We start from the raw sequence: 24039 nt of genomic DNA on the forward strand, positions 1-24039 counted from the left end.
CAATATGTCAAACTACTTAATATTGTATTTTTCAGTCACTCAAAAACCAAATAACAGTGAAAGTTTAAGACATATGTTGCACACCGAGTAACAGAATTTTTGTAACCCCAAGAATAGTCAGAACTGCCTACAGCAAAATGAACCGACTTTATAAAAGCGTCGCCGACGATTGGCCACAGATGAATATACAAATTCCGGTTGTGTCACTCGGAGAAGTCTTGACTAAAGCCATTTTGAAGTGTCACGTGAGTGTACCTTTTAATGCTATTCCTAATTATTCATCTTACTTAAAACTGGTCCGAGTTGAAGACTTGAGCGCTAAAAAATTCTGGACACTTAATAATTCAGAAGAACAAGATATTCCAAAAGGTTGTATTAACGTCTATGGAGCTGATCGTCCAAGATGGTACAATAGGATGCATTTGCTGATGATGTCTCCACTTTATCGAAGAATCTGCCGCTGCTGATGGGTTGCTACGTTAAGCAGGGCGAATTGGTGAAGGAGCTTATTTACCATTTAGCGCACGGCTATCAATATTGCTTCTCATCTTTAGTTATGCAACAAACAACAAATTCCATCATCAGAATAATGCCATCACCATAATCGAATAAAATATCAAATCCTTGTCGAAACGGGTGCAACGAGACTGATCGAAATATATTGCTACTCGGATTCAATCCATAGAGCCGCTCATGAAACAACTTCCAGTTGACAGACTAACACCATACGTGTATGTCAGTCCGACTTTCTACTGTGCGATAGATCTTTTTGGCCCAATAAATGTCTGCATTGGCCGTCGTCTAGAAAAATGCTTTCCTGCTTAACCATACGAGAAACACACTTGGATCTCGATGATCGATTATCTCAACCGATGCTTTCATTGTTTCCGCACCCAGCTCGCACCGCTGGACTACCCTAAACAATTGAATTAACAGTCAAAATGTATATTAACCAGGGACCGTAACTGTTATAAGTTTTAAAAATAAAAATTGCAACTCAACAATTATTTCCAAACTTTTATTTAAAAGTTACGATACAACACTTATTTTTGATTTTCATTAAAAAAGTAAAAAATTATAATTAAATAACAATTTTTATTTAAAAGTTGAAAAATAACACTTATTCTTGATTATTTCAATAAAAATTTAAAATAAGTGTTATTTTTGATTTTTATTTAAAATGTCACAAATAAGAGTTATTCAATAACTTTTAAGTAAAAATCAAAAATTTTGATTTATACCTAACAAACACCAAAAAGTAACCAAATGTTGAGGGGTCACATTGGAGCGTCAGTTGTGGTTTGTTTACATTTTAAAATGCGCCAAACTTGAAAAATAACTAAAAAGAATAATTTTTAAGATATGGAGAAGGGATTGTTGGCATATTGCCCTAAACTGAGGGGAAAAGAGAAGGAGGAACGCAGGCGACGCGTAAAAATTTCATCGAAATGCTTTTTTATCAACTTTATTTTATCGTCCGATTTAAAGAAGTCCAAGCGTCTTCTTTTCACTTTAAATTCAGCAATTTTTAATTCAATGTATTATCTCTTGTGTGTACAACAAACAGATGATATTTCTCTTATCGCTGTCCTAATATTGAACACCACACATATAAATGGTGGGTCAACAGAGAAATATTAGAAAAACGCCTCTCTTTTTTAATGCCTTTTGTGAGTACCGCACCACACAAGAAACGAAAACGCAAAATTCCTGGCAAAGTTTTATTAATATGTAGCATGACAGGAATTTTTATTTTTGGGGTGGTGTATACTATACTATATTGTATGAAGCAGCTACAAACAGCTGATCGGCGAAACCAAATCTGTAACGAAACAACATCTTAATTTGTTTCAGGAAAGCCCCTAGTAAAAGTACATGTCAGGCTTCTAGTCAGCAAAAGCCCATTTAATATCGATAGCTTGAATGAAAACCTCCATAAAATACGATAACAATAATATTGTTAATTGTGTTTTATTCCATTGATACCAATGGGAAATTTGTAAAAGGATTGACATAGATGTTTTGTTTATTTTAGAAATATAATTTTTATTTCGTTAAATGAGTGCATTAGAAACTTTATTTTTCATTTGTACAATTGTAGCCCCTTTATTAACTGTGTGTACAATAGACACGACGAAGCCATCATCCTCCGAGAATGTTGGCTTTGTGGTAAACACCGTTCCCAATGAGTTTATTGTAAAATTTCGTTCAAGGTATTATGCAAAAGTTAGAGAATCGTTTATTCAAAGGAGGCTCACTAAGCAAAATGTGTGTATGAATTGTATAAGACTTTAAAATATATAATAAACCTTACACGTATTTCTTGTAGTTGAACTGGTCAATTGTACCTCGCAATAACTTAGCTAGTCATTATCCAAGTGACTTTGATATTTTGCATATCCTAGACGCCAATTACACTTCAGTTGAAAATCTACTCAACACAGTGAAGGCTCATCCTGCTGTTAAGGCAGTGGTTTTTCAACGCAGTGTTCAACGACTTTTGACATCTGGAAACAATACGTTCAATTATAACATTCGTCAACCGCAAGGAGTTGCTCGAAAAAAACACGTAAATAATGTGAATTTGCATCATGTCTCAGAATCTCTACATGCGGACGTTCTTTGGAAACTTGGCATTACGGGAAAAGGGGTGAAAGTTGCTATATTTGATACTGGTTTGACGCAGAATCATCCTCATTTTCGAAACGTCAAGGAGCGATCAAACTGGACCAACGAAAAGTCATTGGATGATGGAGTTAGTCATGGAACCTTTGTTGCAGGAGTCATAGCTTCGTCAAAAGAATGCCTGGGATTGGCTCCAGACGCAGAGTTGCACATATACAAAGTTTTCACAAATTCCCAGGTATATATGCTCTAAAAGATGAAAATACAATATATTTAATACGATTCCAATACAGGTGTCGTATACTTCCTGGTTCCTGGATGCTTTTAATTATGCTATTTACAAGAAAGTAAACATAATCAATTTAAGTATTGGAGGCCCAGATTTCATGGACTTACCGTTCGTTGATAAGGTCTTAGAGTTATCAGCCAATAATATTATAATGGTATCGGCCGCAGGGAATGATGGTCCCATATATGGTACTTTAAACAACCCCGGCGATCAGAGCGATGTGATCGGTGTAGGTAGTATTAATTTTGATGATAAAATTGCCAGATTCAGTTCTAGAGGTATGACAACATGGGAGCTTCCATTGGGCTACGGAAGAACCGGACTGGACATTGTCACTTATGGCAGCCAAGTGGAAGGAAGTGACGTGCATTCGGGCTGCAGACGCCTGTCAGGAACATCAGTTTCATCGCCTGTTGTTGCAGGAGTGGCAGCTTTATTAAGGAGTGGTGCTTCACATAAAATTAATATTGTCAATCCATCATCATTAAAGCAAGTCTTAATCGAAGGAGCTGAAAAATTGCCAAACTACAACATATTCGAGCAAGGGCAAGGAAAACTGAATTTGTTAAAGAGCATGCAGCTGCTGTTACGCTACAATCCTAAAATAAGTCTTATTCCGTCATCTCTTGACTTTACAACAAATTACATGTGGCCGTACAGTAGTCAATCCTTGTTCTATGGAAGCGTACCCACAATTGTAAATGTGACAATTTTGAATGGCATCTCTGTTACTGGAAAGGTTGTTGGTCATCCAAAATGGATTCCAGATCCAGCTAGTTACGGTCACTACCTCAATATATCAGCATCATTTTCAACCACGATTTGGCCCTGGACTGGGTGGATGTCAGTATACATCGGTAAGAGAGCCATCCAATTTACATGCTTGATTACAAGGATTGTGAATCGTTTAAATTATAGGTAACTTGCCCTTTTAGCTAGCAAATTCGTTTATCCAAAAATGTTAAAAGAAAGATATATGAAAACGAACATAAAACTCTGAAGATTAATTTTAATCAGGGATTCAAACCGAAGTGGATATTAGTTTCCGTTTCGGTATTGTTCTTTTTTTGATTATCGGCTACGGAAAATCATTGTACATATCATATTAAGCATTTACCATTGGTGATTAAGGGCCGTTTTTATATCAGTTACTCAAAAAATAAGTATTCGTTGGAATGTATGTAACAGGGAGAAGGAGGCATCTCCGACCCTATTCGTTGGAATGTATGTAACAGGGAGAAGGAGGCATCTCCGACCCTATAAAGTATATATATTCTTGATCAGCATCAACAGCCGAGTCGATATAGCCATGTGTGTATGTCCGTCTGTGTGAGCGCCTAGATCTCAGAGACTATAATAGATAGAGATACCAAACTTTCACTCACAGACTTCTATATACACCACGCAGATCAAGTGTGTTTCAAATTTTTGTCACCCCTCATTCCTCCCCCGCAAATCGCGAAAAACCGTTCGTTCGTCTGTATAAACAACAGTATCTCAGAGACTATAAGAGGTAGAGTAACCAAATTTGGCACACATATTTCTATATACCGCACGCAGATATAGTTTGTTTCAAATTTAAGCCACGCGCTCATCTGCCCCCGTAAATCGCGAAAAATCACCACACCCACCGTTTTTAAGAATATCTCGACTATAGTAGTAGTTTGGTCAGAATGTTTAAGAACAACTTTAATGCATTATCTGTCAGATTGGTTGAGATCTCTAAATATACAAAAAAGTTTTTCGTACTAAAACGTGATTTTCGACCGACCGTTCCTATGGCAGCTGTATGATATAGTGGACCGATTTGAACAAATTTTGGTCAAAATTTATAAGACTGACTGAAATGCATTATGTGTCAAACTGGTTAAGATATCCCAAAAAACAAAAATGTTTTTCGTACTAAAATGTGATTTTTGATGAAAGCATCACGAAGGTTGCAAAAGGCGACTAGCAATATATGCAGCAAATATGGAAAATTTGCCACGACTGTCCGATTAGATCGAGTTATATACCGATCTATAGGTTTAGTCCTAACTAACAATAACTTTTGCTAACTCACCTGGTTCATGAGATAAGAGGGTGTAAGTGGGAGGGTCAAAATTTAAATTATTGCAGCTAGTGGAGCTGTTGGGCCCTTTTGGTAACATTTTTTTATTTTTTAAAAATTTTAATTAAAGATACGCGTCGATTGATACTTCGACCACCCAAATCTTATAACTGCTTCTAAAGATAATTGCATTTAAAATTTTTAGTGAAAAGTTTGTTTGTTTGTTTGTATCAAAGCGCTGAAAAAAAAGCTTAGATTTTATGTTGAGGTATTGTTTCTTTTCGAAAATCTAGAAATGTTTGTTCTACTACTTTTTGAAAAAACCGCTAGCTTAGCAAGAAAAGGCTACATCCCCCGCAGTTTCCAAACCATTAAGGCTACAGATATGTCCTATATATCTTGAAAAGGTCAGTTTGAGGGCTTTTAGGCATGCCTTTTAACTTTTTTTATAAAGTGCTCAGGTAAAATTTTACAGGTGAAAAAATGTTTTTTGGCTCACACTTTGGAGATTTTAGAAAAATTTATATTCAATATTTATAGTCAATAAAATTTCACGTTTTTTGACATACCACACTTGTCTGTGAAAATTCACTTGTCCAAGATATTAATAAATAAGTGTATATATACATATTACGTTGAAATATGAGAGCAGTAATAGGCAAAACGCCTACATACCTTTTACCCAAAAAAAAAAAGCCGGCGCAGTGCCGATTGCCGAACTATTTTTATTTTTAAATATGATTATAATATTTATGTAATTTTCATATAATATATAATTTCCAAGCCCAAAAAGTTATGTTACATTTACCAAAAAATGCGAAATTACGTATTACATCAAATTGAAAATATTATAAATCGTTAAAGCCATTTTGTCAAAAATCGCTTAAATGTGAACCAAAAAACCTTATTTCAATTTCAATTTTAGCAGGTTTCAAGCGTTTTCTAAGTCATAAGTGCGTTACCGTTATAATATTTTACCAGGTTGTGCGTTTGGAACAATATGGCATCATAAAGTGGATTTTGGAAAAATATAACATACGTTCTTAATTAAAAGTTGATATGTACATTTGGGCGGTTTAATATTTCACCAAACTATGGGTCTAAATCAGTTCCCCGCTGAGGTAAAAAGGTGAGTTTTTCGACTCATCGGTCCTATGGGAGTTATATGATATAGTGGACCGATCTAAACTAAATTTGTTTACCATGTACACAACCAACCCAGATTGTTTAAATCGATACACCATATCACTGCGATTATATCACGCAGAATAAAATTGTTTAAAATTATTACTCCCGCAAATTGCAGAAAACCACCACACACACCCTTTTTATTTTTGTAATTAACGTTAAGTATTATTTTTATCTATCAGCGTACTTAATTGCAGCAAGATCGGGTAATTAGAGCGACAGTAGTGACTCTTAAGTTTTAATGCAATGCAATCGGGTTTTCGATTATAGCCTTTTCCGCTTGCCTATATTAAATTCCTTTATTTTTTCCATTTAAACAACCAATTCTTATGTTAAGTATAGCTAATGCCATCTTTACTTTATGTTTTTACCTGTTAACATCAATTTAATTGATTTAAAAATAAGTTAGACATAATGAATAACTACAATTTTTTTTTTACAGCTGTTAATCGGGATGGAGAAAATTTCGAAGGCATCGCTAAGGGATGTTTAATTTTATTGATAGATAGTTTTCCATTCGGCTCAAATCGAACTCACGAGAGCGAAGTACGTTTGCCACTTGCTATAAAAATTACCCCAAGGCCTCCCAGGCATAAACGAATTTTATGGGATCAATATCATAGCTTACGGTATCCACCTGGCTATATACCGAGAGACAATTTAAAAATAAAAACGGATCCTTTGGATTGGAGAGCTGACCATATTCATACAAATTTTCGTGACACTTATATTCATCTGAGAAACTCTGGCTATTATATTGATGTTTTAAGAGAACCCTACATGTGTTTCAATCCTCTTGATTATGGAGTTTTATTAATTGTGGACCCGGAAGAAGAATTTTTTGATGAAGAGATATCGAAACTAGGACAATATGTTTATGAACATGGACTGAGTGTAATTGTATTTGCCGATTGGTATAACACGACAGTAATGAGACACATAAAATTTTTTGATGAGAACAGTAGACAATGGTGGATACCAGATACTGGTGGAGCTAACATTCCAGCTTTAAACGATCTATTAGGTCAGTTTGGCATTACATTTGGGGATTTTGTTGGAGAAGGCTATTTTAAACTTGGTGATCATGCAATGTATTATGCAAGTGGTACAACGCTTATAACATTTCCAAATAATACTGATGATGTTGTGATTGGAACTAACTTAAACGATCAAGGAGTATCGGTAACTATATCTAATTGCGAACTTATTTCAATTTGTTTATGCATTTCTATATTTACAAGGTCATGGCAAATGGGAAATCATTAAATATGGAATCCAAATCATTTTTACCTATTATGGGGCTGTTTCAAACAAATCTTAGCTCGCGACACACAGTAAAAAAATCTAATTTTCTTCGGCACTCCTCAAATGCAGTCGATAATGTTGAATTGCTTGATACATCACTCGATCTTGTAGTTTTAAAAAATCGAGTTTTACTTCATGAAAAAAATGATAAGCATGCAGAGGGTCGTATAGCTGTCTATGGGGACTCCAATTGCTTGGATTCTTCCCATATGGAAAAAGCGTGCTTCTGGCTATTAACAACAATTTTAGATTTTGTAATGAACTCTCATAAATCAGTGTTATTGAATAATTTAAATAGAATCTCAGAATTCAAAAATGTAAACAAGAAGTCATTACCTGTAAGAATATCAAGTAGCAATTTGAAAATGTTTTCAAAAGTAATTATTAATAGAAAACATCAAAAAATAAAATGCGAAAATATAGAATGGATAGCCAAAACAACATATAATTACAGCAAGAGGATAGAACTCGAACTGGATTCTACGGATGGTAAAGAGTCCTGATATAATATACTTATAAATAATAATAAATCCTATTCTTTTCCACAGGAAGCCACAACAACGTTATTGCTAATTTAAATACTGAGATTGCCAAATTAGCTTTATATGATTATAAGCAAACAGCACAAGGAACTGAATTCAATATAAATATATCAGTTTTATTTATGATATCACTGAGCTTAACAGTTATTATTTTATTTGTTTTATTTTTAAAAGGTAAAATTGTACTTTATTTATTTAAATAAATCAAATAATATTTGCATTATACCAAGTAAAGAAATTATTTTGACCACTTTTATTTGTATTTGTGATCAGTTATAAGAATGTATTTCACTACCCTATGTGATGCTTTCGTTATTCAACTTGTAAAAGAAAACGTTTTGTCCTGACTGACTGAACATTGTGGAGCCTAAACGGTAATATCTAGAGGGAAGAAGTTTTTGCATAACATATCTGAGTCAAATTCATTTTGTATGAAACATCGTTTTGCGAGAATAAAATTGCAATTTATATTTATATTGTAAAATTAATATATGTATTCGATAGAGAAATCTTTAAAGATTACAAGTCCAAAAGGTTTTTAAAATCAGGTATATATTGTGGGCGTAATTGTGGCTTCTCAAAAAAAGACCAATTTTGCAGTGCGCGCACAATTGTTAGAATTTTACAATAAATACTAAAGAGCTACACTTTATTCTAGTGTACCTTTGACAGCAATGTTATATGATCTAATATTTTGTTTTGAAATAGAACAAACACAACAGAACATGAAAAGTCTTATTTCAGTGCTTGACAGTACTTGAGTTCTATTGGGAAGTAAAATTTCAAAACAAAACATGTTAGGATATTAAAAAAATCGTTAATGTTTTAGTGTACAGCGAGTGCACTCTCTGTTAGCTTTTCTCTCCTTCTTTCACTTCTTCATGCAGTTCTTGCCACTTACAAATCCCACTACAGATTCCTTGATGCTCCAGCCTAGTAAACACTTGGACGCTTTGGTGCCATCCACTTTCCCTTAAGTATAATGCGGGGAACCGCGATGTTCCAGTTTTTTATAGAATTGGAAGCACTGGTAGCGCATTGTAATAGGAACAAAGCGATAAAGGGTAAAGCTCTGACCTACGCCGAAAGCTTCAAATATTAATAAAAAAAAAAAAAACAAATAGAGGGCGATTTATCATGAATTAAGCCGAAAAAATAAGTTTGGGGACTCAACTAGTTTTTTTTTAATCTTTAAAATTTTATTGTTTCATTGTTTATATGTTAATAACTTAGCCATCTTTCCATATATTTTAACGGTAAATATACTTAACGATGGGTAATTAATATGGCTTTATTAATAGAAACAAATTTAATAGTTCAAATGACCTTTTTAAATGCATTATCTGCATATATCTCAAAAAAAAAAAAAAAAAAACACAAAAAATTTTCATACTAAAGGTCAATTAAGTCATCAAAGTCGACAAAAGCATGCCTGGACACAAAATAATATTATATCGCCGTTTCTCCATAGATTTCAATGAATCACATCTTTAACTACGCGTAATAAATTTTTTTTCGACTTTTCCGAGAATTTTAAATTAAAAAAAGCTAAGAAAAAAGATAGGAAAAAAATCATCATTTCTTAATTCAAGAATTGATATCTCTTAAACTACTGTTTTAAATCTTGAACTTTGTAAAAATTAATTATTATATTTCATTAACTTTAAGAAAAAGTAAAGCTTTTTAAAATCAGTTTTGGAATTCTCGAGTAACGATGACAAATGTGGGCGCACCTCTGAAAAAAGGTAATAAAAAAAACCAGATTCTTAAAAAATTCAATAAAAAAAGATCTCACCATAAAAAAAAAAATGTTTTCGTCGTTTGGGGCCCCAAATCTATCCTAAAAAGTAGGTTTGGTTCTTGTAATTTTTTGGCTGTTGCCTAGTGTTATTTGTGAGCAAAATGTCGTGCTATGGACGTAGAAAGGAGCACTTTATTGGCTACCTGGCGAAGCTGCATTTCAAAAAGACTATTGCTGACATTCCGAGCCGAATCCATGAGATTTTCATGGCCAAAGGGAGACTGTACAATCCATCAAATGTTACGGTAATTAATAAGGATGTTCAGTTCGATGGGGTATGTTGATGAGGTGGTAAGACAGCGCCGCTGCTTACGGCTCTCCAAATTCTTTACCCTGCGAAGATCCCGCCACTGTCACTACTGTCGATGCTGCCACTGCCCTACGAAAAAGCCAATCCCTGAACTTACATGCATTATCGATTACACGCTCCATAATTTGTTTTGGTCTTCCAAAGAACATATTAAGAGTTGACCTTTCTGCCGGAACCATATTTGGTAAGAGCAGTTTGTCCTTCACCATTTCTCGAGCCCTACCTTTAAGGCATTTTTCCAGACTTAGCATATTTTCGACAGGAGAGAGCCCAGCTACTAAAGTACTATTCTCGAAGTACTTATGATCATGGAAAACTCTTCAGTATTCACACTAAAACCGATTTCAATACTAATGGACGTAGAAAAAAACTAATTACACCAAAATCTTTAGTTTTGTACAATCTCAGCATTTCTCCCATGATTTTGAAAATTCTGATTTTTACGATTTTCTTCAACCATAATAATTATTTTTGATCAAAAAAATAAGACTAAAAAAATAATGATTACAAATGATTTTTATTTGTTTTCGCTCAAAATAAAACTCAACAATAGCTTTGGACTTCTGTGTTAAGCTTTTCGCCGATATGATTACATATTCTTTATCTATGATTTAATACCTTTCATATGATTCACCACATGCCCTTCAAGGACGATCATTAAGGATCAACAATAATCATTATTTTTGAGTTTAATTTTTTTGATCAAAAATAATCATTATTTTTGCGTTTTATTTTTTTGATCAAAAATAATCATTATTATCAAAAATAATAATTATTGTTAAAGAAAATTATGAAAATCATTAAAGAGAGATTTTTTAAATAAAACTTATAATGATTACGGTCCCTGGGAAATCTATTCATAAACTATTCACAATAGGCCATTACATAGTATCCCAAACCTACCGAGCCGTTTCATACGATTCATATCGACCACCTAGGGCCGTTACCGAGCATAAAGCATTTGAGAGTAGTAGTGGATGGATTTACAAAATTTGCAAGGGCGTAGGCAGCTTTGAGCGAAGGGGGGCCCAAAAAAAATTTTTTTTATTATAATATCACCACAAACCCTGCTTAAAACATTTAGAGATTTTTAAACAAACTGTTTAAAAATTTACAAGTTATATGTGTTATATTAGGTATGTTTTATATAATTAATAAATTAATTCAAAATACATTTCATTTTAATAAAATTAATTTTTTGTTACTCCATACAAATTGACCGCCTCTATTATCCAAGACAGTTTTACAAATTTTTTATAACCTAAAAGCACAAAATTGGCTTTGTCGAGGCCCTAGAAATAAACAATGATGTTAAATGTAAATGTAAAAATTATAAAATTAAATTCCTTTTTTTTTTTAAATTTAGCAAAAGGGCATTAAATATATTTTAAACTAATTTTTTTGTACCAAATATAACAACAATGACGATAACTCATCTTGCAACCCCCCCCCCTGGCGCCCCCCTGCCCACGCCCTTGAAAATTTGTTTAATTATTTCCGGTGAATAGTACTAGTACACGTGAGACTAAAATATTTTGAATTTTATAGTCATCCTAAGAGAGTAATATCGGACCGTGGAAAGTGTTTTACTTCTTTGAAGTAAAAGCGTGGGCTTTCACGAACATAATAAATACTTTTTTCGCAGTGAAAAATGCCAATTTTCGTGTTTTTCTTTAATTTATATTTTGATTTAAAAGTTTTATATTAAACAGGCAGTCAGAAAAATATGTAAATTTATTTGTTGAATGTCTTTCATATTTCAAAAAAAATCGTCAAAAAAACAAAACTAAACGGTCTGGAAACAATGAATATTTCAGCAACGCAAAGCAAAACAAATCTGTCTGGCAACACTGGTTTTTTGTGCAACGCAAAGCTGTCAGCTACACTCTCAAGCTCTGGCAACTACGCACAGTGGGGCAGATCCTCATTTTGCGTTGCAAAAATCATATCTTTTGAACCAGTGAAGATATTTTCAAAATTTAAAAAGCATTTGATAGAAAACTTCATAAGCTTTAAAGCTTTAAGCTTTATTACTGGGTAATAGGCCTACTGGTTGATTCAGGGCTTCCGGTCAAAGTTGAAAAATATTTTCAGTGCATATTTTACATGTAAAATTAAAAAAAAAATTATTTATTTTTTGTTCGAAATATAAATTTCAATCTTTTTTATTCTTTAAAAAGCATTGTTTAATATATAAAAAAGGTTTATTACGCTTATTTGAAAAAATTTTTTTTTGTTTTTTTGATAAATCTTTTATGATGCCTGGCATAGCGAAAACGTATGAAATTGCACTGCGCTCTTCCTCTTCTATCACAATTTTTTTGCGAGGTTGCATCAGTTTTTGTCCTATAACTTCCCCAGACGCAGCTGGACGCATGAAAGACCGGGGTTATTTCGTTAGAGAATTGATTAACAAAGACTCCTGAGGTAGTGGGATTGAGTCCAAATGAGTCCAATTTTTGTTCTATTCCATCAAAGTCAAAAAATAGCCTAATTTTAGTGGTTTTTTTAAACATCGCTGGGATAAAAGGTCAACTACGGCATTTAATAAGAAATAAATGTACTTGTCATATGAAAACAAAAACATAAAGATCGATCATATAACTTGTCATCAAATCAGTTTTAAAGTATTCATTTTTTATAAAATTTTCACATTTTTGCGCGCACTGAAAAATGGGTCAACTTTTAGAGGCTGTCACGCCCACAATTTTTACCTGATTCCAAAAATTTTTTTTATTCGTAATCTTTCAACTTTTCTCTATCGAATGCCTTTATTACTTTTTACGAACGCTTTTGTCAAAAAAATGATTTTTGCCACGCTTTTCGGCCGCCTGCCCCAGTGTGCTACGCCTGCCTTGTTGCTGCTGTCCTCTCTCAATACTCATTAAAATATATATATTAAAATATATATCTTCTGAGCCCCTTCGCCAAAAGTTATGTTCCATATACCAAAAAATTACGTTTTATTTTTGTTTTTACAATTTTTTTTTATTAAATTAACAAAAATTACCTGTATTTCTTCTGTAAAATGTTACCTGAGTACTTTAATTAAAAAGTGTCTAAATGTCCTCAAAACTACCTTTACAACGTTATATAGGATATACCTGTAGCTTCTATAGATTTAAACTGTTTTGATTCAATTTTAGCGGGAAATAGCGATTTTTTCAAAAAGTCGTAGAACAAACATTTTAAAATGTTCGATAAGCAGCAAATCCCCATCATTATATCTAAACTTTTTTAGCGCTTCGATACAAACAGACAAACAAACTGACTTTTCTTTTCATTTTGAGAGGCTCACTAAAAATTTCAAATTTATTTATCGCCTTTCGCACTCTTTGTGCTGCTTTAGTCACTAGCGCGAACTGCCGTCCGCAGTAATTATAATTGGCTGAAAATTATAAACTGATTTTTTTCTGTAAATTTTTTATGGGGTATACGATAATTTCCTGCGTATTCAAAACATTCTTTCACATAAGACCAAATTGACAGTCAGATTCTGGCCTAATTATAGCGATTTTCTCCATAATATTTTATCAGGTGATACTTTTGGAGTTTAAGAACAAAATTGATAAAAAAAAATTGATTTTGAAAAAAAAATTAACGTACTAAACTAAAGGGTTCGACGTATCAAATACTTTGTTCCAACAAAACTGAAAAAAATGAACTATTAACTTAATGTAATAAAGCGAATTCAAATGAATTATTATGTTTTTTCCTATTTGTAAAAGGTCGCAAATATTGCAGAATTACCTAAGAATTAATAATAGCCCCAAAATTAAAATATTTCAAAAAATTTGGGAGCTAGGATTTTTATTAACATGGCCTTTAGTGGAGAAAAAGATTGGCTCATATTAGGCGTTGAGAGTTTCGCTTTATTATTATTATTCCATAGCCCAGAGATCCTAGTTGTAGCCTCAGAAAGCTTGTTCGTTAGTGCAAATCATCTTTAGCGACGAGCCGCATTTTTAGTTGGATGGCTACGTAAAGAAGAATAAGTTAATAGTGTATATGGGACGACAGGAACCCACACGAGGTTGTTGAGGATATTGGGATGGTGGCGCCATTGGTCCGTACTTTTTTAATTCAGCGTTCACCATTCACCGTCGATGCGATTTGTTTGGGTACAAATTAAACAATATGAGCGCAGGCGACAATGGTTCTTAGAGTTGAGCGAATATCAACAGTTCTTCTTTATAAAACTCCTGCATTATTTTTAATCAGCTTAAACAAAGTTTTTAAAAAATTTTACGAATCAATTATTCAAAATTGTTCAGTTTCTTATGTTTCCATTACGGTTTTATAAAACGTTGATTCACTACTCGGAAAAATTACGAGCGGTCTTCGATTGTTATTAAACGTCAGCGCCGTACACTTTCCAAAATGAGCGAAAATTTTTAAAAATTTTTTTAATTTTTGACATTAAATTACAAAAATATGGAAATCGCTCACAGGATATTTTTAACTTTTCCTGTAACATCAGCATCAGCAGAACGTTCTTTTAGTAAACTTCAAGTTGTAATTAAACCACTTAAGGTCTTTAATGAGAGAGGAGAGACTTACACACGAGCGATTTTTCACTAAAAATTGTTGATAAAAAATTTGTTTCAAGTGCGTCGGTTCTCTTCGATGGAAATATTATAGAATACGTTTTATTGCTATCTGTTTTTCGGTGTCGGTCAAAAGCCTACTATGTTATAGCATTTTTGTTTGCAATTGTTGAGATTGTGACCAAATTCTATGAGAACAAAAACCGCTGGTATTTTTGTTTGACCAAAAATAGATGTGGGTTGAATAATTAAAAAGTTCTCGAATGTTAACACTTTTGGCAATCTCAGATTGTTGTCGATCGAGAATACCATTACAGAATCTTTAAATATGGAAGAAAATTTTGTTTCCTTAAAATATAGAAAAGAACGAGTTTGTCATTTTTTTTTTTAAATATATTAAGTTCTATACGTTGTTGTTTTAGTTTAAATTTTTGTTACCTTAAATTTTATTTTTTGACAGAAATTTTTTGTTATACTTTTTTGTAACTTGTAATTAATTTTAAATTGTTGACATTCGTATTGTCATTTTAATCATGTTTTGTTTTTTTGCTAAGAAAATATCGACTTTTCCAACAAAATTTTAATTGAATAAATGTTACGTTGTTTCGTTTTATCATTCAAATCTCTATGTGGCGTTCCTTATGTTGGTCTTCTAGATAGGATTCCTAACTTGGATGATCTTGGAATATAAGCTTAAGTATACTGAGCCTATTTTATGATGGTCTATAAAGCCATGTCATTCTGCTTAGGGATGGTCAGATGAATTCGATCTCTATATACATAATAGTACAAACCAAACAAAGTTTTTGATTTGAAAAAAATTTTTCTTGTTCTATTAATATTAGTCCCAGCACCGTTAAATTATCGGTAAGTCCGTTTCAGAATAGGAGTTCGTTAAAATTGTTATTATTATTAAAAACAAACAATATTCTTTCTCATTCGCCTATTCGTGCAAAAATGGATAGTTGATACTCTGAAAAAAATTTTGGTTTCAATTAAAAAACATTTTAAATTTTATTAAAAATATAATTTACAATTATTTAGCTTTATTTTATATAAAATCAGTAGAAAAAGAAACAGAGTTATGGCCAAAGTTAAAATCTATGATTTTATGTAATTAATATGTCATTCACTACTATATTTTCCTCCCTGCGGCAAAAATTCCTCTAATTCTGAATCGTCAATTTCACAAAGTCGAACAGAAATATTGCTATCTGATCCAGTTTCACCAGTCGCACTTGGGAAAAGATATACTTCCTCTGAATTTCCTGAAATAAAAAAATTAAATTACAAAAATTTATGATTGAAGAAAAACTAGGCAAAAAGGCTATAGTGGAGACCCCGACTCAAGGAATACCCGTTGCATACTTTTAAGCAGAGCTTGTAAATAACAGTTAACACTTTCAGCGTGTCCGCAAAAAACACTTCTCGAACGGACACAACGAAAAACAGATCGAAAAGACACTCACAGTTCTGTTTTTGCTCAGTTGTCAATCGCTCAAGCAAAAACAGTTATTTTTGTTTTCCTTTTGCTTGTGTTATTCCCTGACACTTTTGTTGAGAGCAAACCTCGAAAGTGTCTTTTGTGTATTTATGCTTGATTGTGGAGTGGTGCTTGTGTGTGCGACTCATTTAACGATCTTTGTACGAATATTAAGCAAATGTCACTTGCTTTTGAAAGTTCTATTTATCTAAATATATACATAAATAAAATATAAATAAATAAGTACGCATTATTTATCATACAATATTTGAACAATAACAATTGTACGTACATTTTTGAGCGGCTTAAAAGTTCGTGTCGCTACATATAGAAAACGCACTTAAAATAACAACAACATAAAAAGATACTTGTTTTTTTCCTGTTTTTTTTCAGTGAGAAGATCGCATAAAAAAAAGGGTTAACTGTTATTTGCGAGCTCTGCGTTTAAGAGCTTGTATTGCTTTAAGCATTATAACACCCATTACTGCCGTTCTGTAGGATGATAGATAACAATAATAGATAGCGCTAGTTAAAAAAAAAATCCGGAATATTTTACAAACTGCTGGAGGGGGCAAAGCAGAAACTTAAAAAAAAATTAATCTGCCCAATTCCAATGGAGTATATGTGCTAAATTTGGTTGCTCTAGCTCTTATAGTCTCTGAGATCAAAGCGCTCACAGGGACTAAAAGACGGACGGACATAGCTATATCGACTCGGCTGTTAATGCTTATCAAGAATATACATATATACTTTATAGGGACGAAGATGCCTCCCTCTCCCTGTTACAATCATTTCAAAAAAGCATGCTTAATACTTACCGCTTATCACTCTTCTATTCGATAACTCCTTATTCAATATTGGTGCTTCGTTATTTGAGCTTTCTGCCTCTGTGTCACTTGGAGTATGTATCGTCGGTAAATATGAGTCAGGATGTCGTAAATATACTTTGCCTGTAAAGTAAAATTTAATGAAATTGTAAATAATGTTTCATGGTTTTCAATGAATATTTAAATTATAAAGGATGCGAGATAAAAGAAAGAATTATCTATCGATATATATCTATATACTATACGCTCCCTGCTCGCTTCTCTCACCAACCCCCGGTTCAAATTACTATAGATTTTAAAGGACGAACATTTTTTTACTTTATTTTAATTTTTTTCATTTCTTCTTCTAGCTCCGATAAGTTATCCGATTTTGGCCAAATTCTAACAAAGGGTATAATGTGTTTAGCAGATTGTATGTAACAGACAGAAGGGGGGCAGACTTTTGTCCGTCTGTTTGATCGCGTCGATTTCGGAGACTATAAGAGCTGGAGACTTCAAACTTGGTATTTACGTTCCTGGATACCGTACGCAAATCAAATTTCTTTAGTGTCTGACCTCTATGTCATAAGGCTGCCATGGGATTGATAGTGCGAAAAGATGATGATAAGTTTAATAAACTTCTTGGTTTTAAATATTTTTCATCCAATCTGACACTATATTCATCTGTGCTGGTATTGTACATCCTGACAAGATTTGGTTTAAATCGGTCATACTGCTTTCATAGGAACAATCGGTCGTTACTAAATTTTTTTATTTATATACATTTTTTTTTATTATTTGAGATATCTCAACCAAACTGATAGAATATGCATTCAATTTGGTCTTATATATCCAGATTTTAGTCAGTTCGCTATATCGTATAGCTGCCATACGAACAATCGTTCGAAATTCAGATTTTAGTATAGGGTACCTGAATACAGCGTGCTCGACTGTAGCCGCTCCTCACCGCGAGCAGGGGGTGTATTTGTATCTGTGTGTGCAAGTGGTTGTGTGCATGAGTGTGTATAGTATTGGTGTGTTTGTCTCTCTATGTGTGTGTGTACATAAACAAGGATGTGTGTGTTCAACTCTATTGTCGTTCGTTAAAGCCTAGTTTACACTCGGAGCGAACTGAAATCGTAACGTTCGTCCTTTTTCCTCGCTTAAAATCGGCTGTAATGTTACCCAGCAGAACTGAAATTCCCTGTTCTTGATTTTCCCTTACGTTTCCTTGATGTTGTTGTCATTTTTTTGACGTTTGTGTTGTTAGAACAAATCAGCTGTTCATATACAAAGCAAAGTCATTGTGTCAAGTTAACTGTTCATAAACAAAACACATTGACAAAAAACAAACAAAACAAAAAAAAAAGATTTAACCAAATAAAATAAAGGAAGTCGTTAAATTAATTATGTTTGTTATTTATCTGTATGTAATTATATAGTTATGCATGCTTATTGCATATGTTCAATTTAACTGAATTAATATTATCATTGAAACATAGTTTTATTTAATTTTTTTTTATATTTATTCATATCTGCGTTCCTAATTTTACCGGCATTTATTAGGTGCACCTTATTCACTTTCCATAATCATCAAAACAACCCTTTCTTGTGCTCTTAACTGGCGCCCCCAATTTTGTTATTATTGACTGACGAAAATAGGTTAGAAACGCGAAGATTTTAAATAACATTGTCATGCTATTGTTAACGCAACGTAGTGCCGATACGTAGCGGAAATTAGCGAGAAGTGTTAATCAAATTTCAACCGACGAATCATAACATTATTTTCCCTGTTTTTTTGTGTATGGAGTTTTTGATTCCGCGGTCGTTTTGCTCCGAGTGTAACCAGGCCTTAAAGCCTAGCTTACACTGGGAGCGAACTAAAATCGTTACGTATGTCATTTTGCCTCACTGAAAATCGGCTTTTATGTTATGTACAGAATTTTGGTATTTTTGTTATCAACATACTCATTTAATCGACCCTGCACTTTTATTGAGCCCTGTTAAACCAAATCAGCTGTTCATAGGCAAAACAAAAGGACAGAAACAAATTTAACTAAATAAAATGAAGGAAGGCGTTATATTAAATATGTTTGTTATTATGTTATGTTATTTCATAGTTATGCATGCTTATTGGATATGTTAAAATTAAATAAATTAATAATGTTATTGAAAGGATGTTTTATTTTATTTTTCTCATATTTATTCATATCTGCGTTCTTTGAAAATAATAACTCGAGAACGAATGAATACTTTTTGGTCAAGTTGTTTGCATTGGGCTTTTAATATCAATACGCAAATGGCCTCGAAAAGTGGGCGTGGTCCCGCCTTTATTTTGGATTCTGCAATATGAAAGTTCTTTGTTTTTCAAGCTAACATATCAGGAGCAAAGTTTCTTCCAAATCGGACAACTCTATCGTATAGAAATAATATGAATTATAGGTCGAAATACAAAATATCAGACCAAACTGAACGTATATAGGTGATATTGTGCACCTGCTTAACAGTACGATTTCAAAGTTGATAAAGTTTCAAAATGCATATAGTCACATTGCTGACAAAATTAGTTCTCTTTTCAAAGATAAAATTGTATAGAAATATTTTTTTTCGGATCAAGTTTTTAAATTACAAAAAAACAACATATAGCACGTTGATTTTTAACAACGCAGATACACTAACACAAAGTACAAGCCACAAGGAATATAACTCATAATAAATTATGTTAAAAAAGCTTCTGAATTTGTGTAATAAGACAATAAAATTTAACCTAAAAAAAGGGAATAACAGTTTCATGTGCTTTTAACAGCTGTTTGCTAAGCAGAGTTGAACAATGTTAGAATTTTGACTGTGCAACATTTGAGTTGAATGTATTTTGAATTCATCGCCATCACTCGTTAATTTAAACAACTTTAAATAATGACTTTATTCCAAAAAAAAAATAGTCATCCGGACATAGTGCAGTGGTAGGTAGGTCCAACACATTCATGTGTGTGATTGTGTTAGTGTGCGAATTAACACAATGTTAACAGATGTCAAGCATATGATGTTTGCTGCTGATTCATTTTGCTTATCCCTACAGCGTCGTTGCAGTATAACAGTGCCATAACAGCGGCACGAGAGTCTTAACAGCAACATGTCGTATCAACGACGCAACACGAAAATTTACACTGTACGTGTACACTGTACAGGCTGCGCTGTGCAATGCGAGTGGTGCTATTTTATTTTCGCAACTATATATATGATATTTCTGAATATTTTTTTTGTTTATTATGTAATTTTAAAGATTTAATGAAAAATTGTATTTTGATGGTGTCCGATCAAATTAAATTTAAATCGTGTACTTCAATTAAAAACTTACGCAATCGATTTGATTTTGTTTGGAAAGGCACTGAATGCATGAAAATAAGTAGTTTTATGAATTAATGAAATATAATTTACTTAGCATAAACATACCTGTATTAAGTTTGTAGTCTTCATTCTCGCTTTTGTTAAAAGAACTTAATCTTGAACGGGGTTCACTATTTAAATTCGGCAACATAAATGGGTGAATACAGCTTTCTATGTCAGACTCCACATATTCAAATACCATGTCCTCATTTAGAGCAGCCATATCTCTTGTGGGATCGACATCTTCAACTAAAATATACAAATTTTACAAAACATCACACAAAATTTTAAGTCGATTTAAAAAAAATAGCACAAGTAGTTGTTGGGGTTCCAATTTTAGCGGGTTTTAGCGTTTTCGCGCTAAGCTAGTGGTTATTTTTTTTTTCAAAAAGTCGTTTAACTAACATTTTCAATATATATTTCAAAATATATATAAAAGTACTTAAAAGAAATTACTTGTGTTGCTTTAAAAACATTATTTCGAAATTATTGCCGTTCTACTTGTCCGATCTTGCTGTGATTCAGTGGGATAATAATAACACGGTGCTACAAAAAAAATCAAAACAAAACTTCTGGGATGGGGCATAGCGTATGTTGTGGGTATAGGTAAATTAAATTTTTTTGCATACTAGAATTTTTGGATCACATCGAAATTTTAAAGTTGTAACAGATTTTCGGAAACTATATGTTGCGCAATATGTTGATGAGAGCGCCATTATAACACTGTCGACTGTCGTAATATTGTTGAACACTTTATAGTAAATTCTTAAAGAATTTTTTAGAGTGATAGTGTCTCCAAGCACTGTAAAATTAAAAAAAAATTTTAAAGCTACTTCATTTTATAATATTTTTTATTTTTAAGCTTTTAGTACACACTTAAAAATGTTTTCTCGGTCTATTTTTTTTTAAACTAGTTTTAATCGGTTTCTCTATCCGTGCTAAGTGAGCAGCAGTCATTTGTTAAAAATTACTTAAAAATGTTTACTCGATCTATTTTTCTTTTTAAACTTAGTATAATCGGTTTCTCTATCCGTGCTAAGTGAGCAGCAATCGTTTGTTATTATGTTGATTTTATTTTTGCCATCAGAGCGCTTTTATTAAGCAGCGATATTTGAAACCGTTCACCTTGTTCGTCACTGAACTGGTCCAGATTAACTGGGAAGAAATTTAAATGGGAATGCAAAAAATTGATTTTTATAGACATGCTGCACTTCATGTCATTGTACGCCCTTAAAAAATAGTTTACAACTGTACCACAGTCGGCGCTCCTGTTATTGCCAACATAATTATCACATAGAGCAATATAACATTTTCAAGCTTGTTTCTCAAAAATGTTCACTTTGGACTTGAAATTTTCACTTTTCATAAGCTTTCGGATCTGTGGTCCGATAAAAATACGTAAACGTAGCGAAAAAGAACTAAAAACGATCAAATACTGTCAGCAATTTGATGGCTTTCTTTCCTAAAGAGTTGAATAACTCAGTTAAATATTACTCGATTTTAATTAACTTAATTGCAGAAGACGCAAAATAAAATGTTTATTGAAACTGCATACCAAAAGTAATTAGTTTTATACCAATATGACTTAGTAATTTTTGTTCAAAGTACGGTGAAGATGCAAAAATCTGAAAATATACATATATTTTTAAACTTAGCTCCCTCAATTTTTATCCGAGTTTGTAATGTAATACACCGTTGAAAAGGTGACGTATTACACTATATTGTAGGATGCATACTTTAAAGCATATGATTGCTTAACTCCATCAACTTTGAAAAAAACGTTTTTTTTTACCGTAATTTAAAATTTCGATGTGCAACAAAAAAATTTAGTATGGACCATGTTTCATTTAACAATATCAACAACCTACGCTATGTCGCATCCCAGAAGTTTTTGACTGTAGCACAGTGTCAAATATTAAAGTAAAAAATTCCTTCTCCCTGTTACATACATTTCAAAGAACACAATATACCCATTTACTTATTTTTTAAGTAACGGTTCTGAAAACGAAACGAAAACAAACGTTTTACTATCTGCTGTTCCCAATTCCGACCGAAATTGACTCGCTTTAGCTTTCGAACTCGGTTTTGATAGTAGTAAGTCAGCGACGCTATCAGCTGTTTTAGCCATTAAAGAAGTAGAAATTGGTAAAAATAATGTAAATTGCTTACTTAATTCTGCAAAATGCCGGCAGTTATGGTTATTGGTTATTGGCATTTATAAAATATCTACAAAGCTAAAACTCTAGTCAGAAAGGTAGACGGATATAGCTTTATCGTCATGCCTGACTCTATTTACTTTTTAAGTACAGGATATAAAATCGGAAGCTTACCATGAACTAAATATTTCCGCTTCGATTGCGACTCATTACTGTCATTACTATGGAAGCTCGATGAATCTGCAACCTCTGCACCAGGAACTTCTGTTATATCGGGTAACGGATTGTGGCTTTTACGAACCCAATCCGAACAGTCCCAGTGGTATTGCCCATTACTAAGGGCAGAATCAACAAAATTTGCACTTGGTGTAGTATGACACACATTGGGCATTGCAACCTGTATAAGTTTTCCACTAGAGAAACGGTTAATTGGTAATCCATAATCAATTCGTCGCTCTAAAAGTAAATTCAAATATTTATAGCAATTTACAGAAGTTGTTGATAGTTGTTTATTATTTTATACTTACCGTTATTTAGCTTGTTCTCACTAAATGTTTTCAAATGCATCTGTTCACACCATTCTTGTTTATGTACGTTGTCTCCATCCATTAGGTTACTTGTGTTTATATTAACATGCTGGTTAGTTCTATTTACTTTTTGGTACTCGAATGGGATATTTTCCAACTCATCACCAGCTGAGCCGTAACTTCGTAATATATCCAAATTATTCACAAAGCTTGTGTTACTAATAAAAAGGCTATCGTTAGTTGGAGGTGAATAGCTAATTGGTCGTTGGCTTATTTCCAAATTGCTAATTTTAGCGTTAGATTTGCAGACATTATCTTTATCAAGGAGTGAGTTTAAAGTTGCTTGTTTGTGAGCGTGTCTGTTTTTGTTCTTTTCGATTCGATTTCTAGACTTTGTAGATGAGTTTCTTTTAAAGACAAAGCAGCAAAGCAAAATTATAACCAGAATCAGCACAATAGTTATTCCTGATATTATACCACTGATATGCTCAATTGAAAAGTTTTTTAATTTTGTAGAAATAGAATTTGAATATAGGGGATCTCCACAGCTTGCACCGGTAAGAAACGAAGGGCATATGCACCGAAAGCTACCAGCTTCATTAATACAAGTTGCGCCGTTTCCGCATGGTTGATTTTCGCATTCATTAACGTCAATTTCACAATTTGGACCAGTAAAGCCTCGGCACATACAATGTGATACTCCGTCGCCTTCTTCACATATTCCTCCATTTTTGCAAGGGTTCGGGGTGCAAAATTTTCCATATTCACATCTTTTTCCAGACAAATGTATTGGACAGATACATGTATAATTATTTGGCTCATGATTGTCACAACGACCACCAAACAAACACGGCGCTGATAAACATGGATCTAAATCAATTTCACATAATTCACCAGTAAATCGCGCATGGCAGATACATTTAAATATATCATTTCCAAGATCCGTACAAATGCCACTGTTCATACAAGGTTGAGTACCACAAACTCCCAAGCTGATCAATACATTGGCTGGATCACATTTAA

At 32.9% G+C, this 24039-nt stretch overlaps 1 protein-coding gene across 1 annotated transcript; it reads left to right on the forward strand.

Moving 5' to 3' along the window:
- Window positions 1-1963: 1963 nt before the first annotated feature.
- Window positions 1964-8278, forward strand: LOC117788546 (membrane-bound transcription factor site-1 protease). The gene is made up of 7 exons (XM_034627331.1): window positions 1964-2268; window positions 2330-2863; window positions 2919-3771; window positions 6595-7334; window positions 7394-7946; window positions 8006-8181; window positions 8273-8278. The coding sequence occupies exons 1-7, from the start codon at window positions 2059-2061 to the stop codon at window positions 8276-8278; spliced, it is 3072 nt and encodes a 1023-aa protein (XP_034483222.1). The 5' UTR covers window positions 1964-2058.
- Window positions 8279-24039: the final 15761 nt, after the last annotated feature.

Source organism: Drosophila innubila, assembly GCF_004354385.1.
Source record: "Drosophila innubila isolate TH190305 chromosome 3L unlocalized genomic scaffold, UK_Dinn_1.0 0_D_3L, whole genome shotgun sequence".
In the NCBI taxonomy this organism is placed as follows: Eukaryota; Metazoa; Arthropoda; class Insecta; order Diptera; family Drosophilidae; genus Drosophila; species Drosophila innubila.